Below are 6,557 nucleotides of genomic sequence, written 5' to 3' on the forward strand. Positions count from 1 at the left end.
CAGAACCAGGCTGGCCGGAGGAAGGTCGGAGGGAAGGGGCGAAGTCAGCCTGGAGGGAGGAAAGGAAGGAGGGCAGGCGGCAGCCAGGTAAAGACATGTGTCCCCAAGTTACCATCCACTCGGTAACAGACAGGTCCCTTCAAAGAAGTTTCATCTGAAAATAGCGTCGACGTTTAAATAGATACACTGAGTCAACGGCGCTTCTTTATACAAACTCTAAAATACCAATTTTACAAATGTGAGCAGATAAAAATCCCCGTTCCTGGGGCTTCTCTTTATAGGCGCAATTTAATATTCAAAAACAAACAAAATCACGTAGTACACCGTTTCCCTCTTTTTTCACCCCCTTTAAAGGCAAGAAAGTCTGGAGGAGAGAGGCTGGCAAGCGGGAGGTGGGAATACAGGGCGTGAGGAGGACGAGGCTGGCGTTCCCTCCTTGTCCTGCCCACATTGAGAAGCTACCCCCTTAGCCCCGGCTCCCAGCCTCGTTCGCCCGGAGTCTGTGCTTCCTCCAGCTCGCAGGGCCCCCACGCCCCTCCCTCGACGAGCAGTAAGTTGGATCTCCGCTGGCCCTTTAAGGACGCGGGAGGGCGGGGAGGCCACAGGCTCAGTCCTCGAAGGGTGGGGGGCAGATTTGTGCTTTTGAGTCAAAATAGGGGAGCGCGTTCTGCGTCCTTGGAGCGCAGCGTGGTCACGAGCCGGCCGGGGTGGGGGCGTCCCGGGACCCGCCGCCGCGCACAGCCTCCCCAGCCGCGGCCGTCTCTTCTCCAACTCCCGCCCCTCCCTCCCCGTTTGGCGGAGTCTGAATGTCGAGTTCAAATAGAGAACACTCCGCGAATCGAAAAGGCCTATAAATTATAGCTTTTGCTTTTAAGAAGGGGGGAGAAAAAAGCAAAAGTTCTGATACGCATTCTTGGATGAAAACCTCGCCTCACCCCTCCTTCCCCTCGCCCCGTCGAGATGCGAGTCCTGCCCGACTCCCAGCCCAGGGCCCAGACCCGCCACCTCACTCGCAGCCAGGCCGCGGCCAGGGCCTGGGTGCGAAGTCCCCACTCCCAGCCACGCCCGCCGCCGCGCCTCCCTCCGTGGGTCCTCAGGGTGGGCCTGTCTGGCCGTGCGTCCATCCGAGAGCTGGCGGCCCGCCCTCCGCGAGGGAGGGAGGCGAGTCCAACTCTTCCTGGGAGGTGGGGGCCACCGTCTTTTCTCCTGGCGAAGCTAGAGGACGCAAAAGGAAAGGTCCACCCCCAAACACTTTTCTTGTAAAACAACTGTCTCCAACTCTGGGCACCGACACGCAATCCTCCCAATTTATCCTGGCATTTCGGGAATGTAAACAGATTCGCTGTATTTCTTTTCTTTCGGTGGAGTAAGGAAAGGAATCGAGGGAACCGGGAGATTCTATCCACATGACACACACGATCTGATCTGCGTGTATAACACACACATCTCCGGTAAAGTGCATTTCCTGGTGTGGTCCTGGGGGGAAATCTGCTGCTGCCCACCCACCCGCGACTTTTTACCTTCATCACACACAAAAAAAGTGATTCAAGTTAATACTTTTTTCCCCTAACAGACTTCTTAATCTTAAAAAAAATAAAAATAGGATAAAGAAAACCAGACTGACCCCACCCCCTTTTTTTCTGATTGGGGAGCCAACCTTTTGCTGGCCTTGCCGGCCAATGGGAAGAGAGAAAAAATCCGGGTCCTGCCTTGGTTCCAGGGGTCTGCCGTGAGGCTGTGGCAAAAGGGAGGAGGGGAGAGATGGGCCAGCTGAGTCCCTCCAGACACTGTCAGAGGCCCAGGACCCAGGTCCCCAACCTCCCTAGTGCCCTGGGTGGCTGAGGGGCCCCTCCTGCCCCAATCCAGCCTGTCTGCCCCAACTAAACCACACTGAGTCTGTCTCTCTCCTTGTTAAATAAAACAACTTCAAGAGTTGAAATATATATATTTAGATATTTTTTCTTAAATAAGATATTTACATCTAATAGAAAATATAACTCTAGAGATAATCTTCCAACCAAAACTGAGGGGGAGAAAGGGGGAATGAAGGGGCGGGCTGTGTGGTTAGGGAGGGGACCAGCCAGAAGGCCGCCTCCCACCCAAAAATAAAAAGCATTATGCCAAGTTTTCACTCTCACTCTCTCTCCTGCTCTCTTGTCCTCACCCACCCAACAATTCATCTTTTCTCTTTAAAAAAGCCTTGGTCCGTGTTACTTTCCTTAATGGTGACGGTCAAAAAGTTTGAGGTCACATCGGTGACCACCACCTTCTCCAGGTTAGTCAGAGAAGGACTCCAGGACTCTTCTTCTGGATCTCCCAGGATTCTGGCCACTGGAATCCGGGCGATGAGGGAGGGCCTTCCCCCCTGAGCCCCCATGTCCCGATACAAGCCTCCCACAGAGCCAGGAGTGCCTGAGCCATGCCGGACCCGGGGGCCACCAGGGTCCAGAGCACTCTGGCCTTTGGCCTCCAGGAAAGCGGCCCTGTGCTTTATGACCCTGGCGGGAAAGGTGTCCACAGCCAGCTTGCTTGTGGCCTCAGCTGGGCTGGGGCTGGCCACGCCGCACTGGGCCAGGTCCGAGTCCTGCCTTCGGGCCAGCTGGATCACGCTGTGGCCTGCTGGGAACTTTCCTGCTCCAGAAGAGGTGTCCTCTAGCTTCCTGTTCTTGAGGTAATCTCCCAGGCCATCACTGGGTTCTCCCAAGGGCCTCTGCGAGGGGTCCAGGAGCTCCTTCCGGGGCTTGGGGCCTCGTTTCTTAGAGCTGTCGCTTGGCGAGCTGGGCTTGTCATCCACGCGGCTGGTGCCCCGTTCTCGCTCCCGGTCCCTCTCTCGCTCCCGGTCCCTGTCCCGGTCCCGAGGAGGCTCCACTCGGCAGGTGCTGCTGGTGCTGCTGCTGCTCCCCGGTGGGGACAAACCCATGTTCCGAAGGCCCTCCCGGGCCCGGGAAGTAGATGCCAGGTCCTGAGGTGAGCGGCCAGGGTAAGGGATCCGGATACCACGGGCAGAGTCACTTCGGAACTCGTAAGTTTTGGCCTTTGCTTTGGCCTGGGCCTGCAGGAGAGAAGGGGGCATCAGAATGGAGCAGGATCCTGCCCGTCCCCCCCAGGACCCCTCTTCCAGCCCTGGCCTCCCAGCTTCACCTTCTGATGCCTCAGAATTTCTATATGGCTGGGGGTGGGGCTTAGGGGTAGCAGTCTGGGTGAAGAGTTAGAGTGAGGATTTGTCTGGAAGCAGCCATTTGTGGCAAGCATGCTTCTTGTCTTTGATTATATATGTCTACTTGGGATGGCTGGGGGGGAGATAGGAATTCTAGAGGGGTTAAGCCTCCCCCAAGACATCCCTTGGCCACTGCCACTGACCTGGTGATAGCCTGTCTGGGGGCTCCCTCCTAGATTATAAATAGGCAAAGTGTGTGGACACCCTATTGGTTCACAAGCCCTCAGGGCCCTCTTTCCCCCAAACTGAGACAACAGTATTGCTGCCACCATGGGACAATGCCATCCTACCTTGAGGAGGAAGGTTTTGGGCTTGGGACCTCGCTTTTTGGGGCCATAGAGCTCCATCTCTCGTTCCCTAGAGAAAGGAGGGAGGGAAAAGGGGGCGTGAGTAAAGAACCTGATGGGACTCCAGTCCAGGCTGGAGAGAAGCCATCCTCCGTGTTCCTAAGTGAGAAGCTGAGGCTTGGATGGGCCTGTACCTTTCCTCAAAGGCTGCGAGCAGGCGAGCATCCAGGATGTTTTCCTCAGGTTCCCAGGTGCTGTACCTAGAGGGAATCAGGAAGAAGTGGGAGTCAGTCCCAGGAACAGGAAAAGAGCAGTGGGTGTGTGTGTCTGTCTGTAACTTTTCTTGTTGCATTGTATTGTATTTCAATGTAAGGGGGGAAAGAGGAAGAAAGAACCCTCCCGAATAACAGTCTGGGTTGAGAATTGCATGTAACCTACTTACTTCTGCGACCAGCCCTTCCATTTCACGAGGTATTCCATGCGTCCCTGCGGATGCAAAGGGGAAAATGTGTGTGTGCACGGGAAGAAATGCATGACGAGGACACAAGAAATACATGCAAAAAAATGCATGCACCAAATGAATGCGCGAAATCCCATTGCAAAAGGCACGCGCCCACTGCATCACACCCTGCACGAAATGCTGCACAAAGTGCATGCACCGGCATTCATCCCCCCACCCCGCCCCCCACCCATGCAATCTGTGCATCGCTGCAAGTCTAAGGAAAGCGTTTGAGCTCAGAGCCGCCGCCGCCGCCGCCGCCACGGCCGCGGCCGCTGCTGGGACCTGGGGGAAGGGAAGCTGGGCTGCAGTAGGGGGAGGGAACCCGAGCCGGGAGGGGAGGGCTCGGCAGGCCTCGGCCTAAAGCCCGGGGGCACCTACTTTCCGTATGCGCCGTTTCAGGAGGGCTTCGGCCGCGAACACCCGCTCCCCCACCGCTGAAAGCTCCATGTTGACTCGCCGCTTCCCCCCTTGGCCGCTTCCAGGAGCAGAAAAGCAGCAGCCAGCGCACGACAGACCATAATACTCTCCCGCTGACGTCAGTTCTCCTCCCCCTCCCGCGCGCTCGCTCGCTCCCCGCCCCCCTCCAGCTCTGGGCTCCCTCCTCCGCTCCCGCCCAGCGCTTCCTCCCGCCCCACGTGTTGCTAACGACGTTGCTAAAGCCGAGCGGACAGGGCCTGCTTCCCCGTGCGCTGATTGGGCAAGCTCCGGGCCACGCCCCTCTCCCTTTCTCCCCCGCGTTGCTACGTGACCCGCGTTCCAATCGCCAGGGGGCGGAGTCCGAGGCGACTCTAGAGACAGAGCGCGAGGGGGTGGGGGCCGCAGACGGAAGTGACGTCGCGGGGAGGGCGGTCCGGCTGCTGTCAGTCTGCGGGGCTGGCAAGGGGGGCCGTCCGCTCTGTGTCCTCGCCTTGGCCCCCTCCCCCGCCGCCAAGTTGTCCCTCCAGTACTCAACGTCCCCCACAGCTTTCGCTGGGACCCCCGCGGCGGTGTCAGCCAGGCCCCGCCCCCTCGGCAGACCCCGACCCGCCCCACCCCCACTGCCCAGACTGGAGCCCTCCCCTCCCCCCTCCTCCCGCGCGGCACAATGCACAATGCACAGGTGCTGGGGCGCCGCGGGCCGTGCCCGAACCCGGGGAGCCGGCGACGCGCCCCACGCCCGCTCCCCTTCCCGGCCCCCTCCCCCAGAGCCGCACACCCGACCCTCGGTCTCCATAGCAACGGCCTCCCCCGCCGCCGCTAGCCCCATCCTGCTAACAAATCAATGTGCCTGTGTCTCCTCCTGTCGCCCAGCCCTGCCCTCGGCCACCCTCCGGGCCCTGCGAGCCGGCCTGGGCTCGAACGCTCGCTCCCAACTCGGAAGCCGAATGCAGTCCAAGTGGGGACCCGCTGTTCCTGCCCGAGCCTTCCCGCGCCCCGGGACCCCGAAGGGGACGTCGCGCGCCTTGCTCCTGCTTTCCCGACCCGTCCCCGATGCCCGTAGCCACCTGCCCCTGCCTCCAGCCTGCGCTGCTCGTCCCCGCCAGGCCCGGCCCAGCCGCCCCCTGACCCGTGCCTGGGTGTGTTAGGGGAGGACGTAGACCACAACCAAGGCAGAGTCTGGAGCTGGGCTGGGGCTGGGGCGCGCGGCTAGGGGTGCGTTCCGCTCCCCCCGGACCCAGGTGACCTGCGGGGCCTGAGCCACGCACTTCCTGTCCACGGCTCTTCCCGACGTGCGCGGCAGACAGTTGAGGAGAAAACGCGGAGCGGGAAGTGGCGGGGCGTCGCGGGGTCCAGGAAAGGGGGCCAGGGCCGGGCTGCGGATGCCTCGCGTGCGCACAAACTCTTGCTCAGCGCGCGGTGACCTGTGGCTGGGGCGGCGGCGGGGAGAGCAGCTAAGGTCCGGGCCCAGACCTCCCCGACCCTTTTCTCTTACCGCCTAAGCTGCAAGTCACAGCACCCACTCCCAAGATTTAGCTAAAACATCGGCGAGAAACTCGACTGGTAGCGGTTTCCCTTGGCGAAAAATGGGGTGGGAGAAAAAGAGAGAGCGCGCGAACGCGAGCCAAGGAGTCTAACTCGAAGGAGCAGGAAGCCCAGAGCGGAAAACGGGACTCCTGTCCAAAGTTAGGTGCGCGCGGGCGGCGGGGAGGCGGGGAGGCGCGGCACAGGACCTGCGGGACGAGCGCGGCGCTGGGCCCACCTTCTCTCTCACTCCCTGCCCCCGCTCCTGGAAACGCGGGTTCCAGGTTTTGGCCTCGCTCCCAAACATTACAAGGTGGGAACTGGGTGAACAGTCGCATCTCTCTGCCCGTTCTGTCTTAACGAACAGCGAGCTGGCGACGCCCACATCGCCCCGGCGACTCGCGCCGGCCGCCCGCGAGAGGCCGCCGACGGCCGCGTCCTTAATCATAAAAAGTCATTCCCGGTAACAAATAGTTTCGTTGGCCGGTGCCAGCGATACAGCTGTTTCTGTTTAAGCTTAAATACTTTCCAACAGTTTGGGCAGTAAAAATAAAGTCGGTCTCAGCCGCCTATAAGTGTCTGGTTTCCCCGCCCAGAGAAAGCCCACCCT

At 60.0% G+C, this 6,557-nt stretch overlaps 1 protein-coding gene across 4 annotated transcripts; it reads right to left on the minus strand.

Moving 5' to 3' along the window:
- Positions 1-1,930: 1,930 nt before the first annotated feature.
- Positions 1,931-6,273, minus strand: CBX8 (chromobox 8). Of its 4 annotated transcripts, none has more exons than XM_033090476.1 (5): positions 4,385-4,564; positions 3,947-3,990; positions 3,699-3,764; positions 3,508-3,574; positions 1,931-3,052 (listed from the first exon to the last, which is right to left on the minus strand). In XM_033090476.1, exons 1-5 carry the CDS (start codon positions 4,451-4,453, stop codon positions 2,177-2,179), a joined length of 1,122 nt encoding a protein of 373 aa, XP_032946367.1. In that variant the 5' UTR covers positions 4,454-4,564; the 3' UTR covers positions 1,931-2,176. The 4 variants fall into 4 exon arrangements, with proteins under 4 accessions (XP_032946367.1, XP_032946369.1, XP_032946368.1 ...); XM_033090478.1 differs by lacking the exon at positions 4,385-4,564 and adding an exon at positions 5,919-6,262 and having other exon boundaries at positions 2,148-3,052; XM_033090477.1 differs by lacking the exons at positions 3,508-3,574; positions 4,385-4,564 and adding an exon at positions 5,919-6,273 and having other exon boundaries at positions 2,148-3,052; positions 3,617-3,764.
- Between the last annotated feature and the right edge of the window lie 284 nt (positions 6,274-6,557).

Source organism: Rhinolophus ferrumequinum, chromosome 21, assembly GCF_004115265.2.
Source record: "Rhinolophus ferrumequinum isolate MPI-CBG mRhiFer1 chromosome 21, mRhiFer1_v1.p, whole genome shotgun sequence".
NCBI lineage: Eukaryota > Metazoa > Chordata > Mammalia > Chiroptera > Rhinolophidae > Rhinolophus > Rhinolophus ferrumequinum.

What these genes read in the sequence shown, in the direction of transcription:
- CBX8 (XM_033090475.1), bottom strand. Translation starts at nt 4,453, where the DNA reads ATGGAGCTTTCAGCGGTGGGGGAGCGGGTGTTCGCGGCCGAAGCCCTC. An exon ending in TGGAAGGGCTGGTCGCAGAA is followed by an intron (nt 3,765 to 3,946) that starts GTAAGTAGGTTA and finishes GATTCCCTCTAG; the next exon opens with GTACAGCACCTGGGAACCTG. An exon ending in CTGGACTGGAGTCCCATCAG is followed by an intron (nt 3,053 to 3,616) that starts GTTCTTTACTCA and finishes TCTCTCCTGCAG; the next exon opens with GCCCAGGCCAAAGCAAAGGC.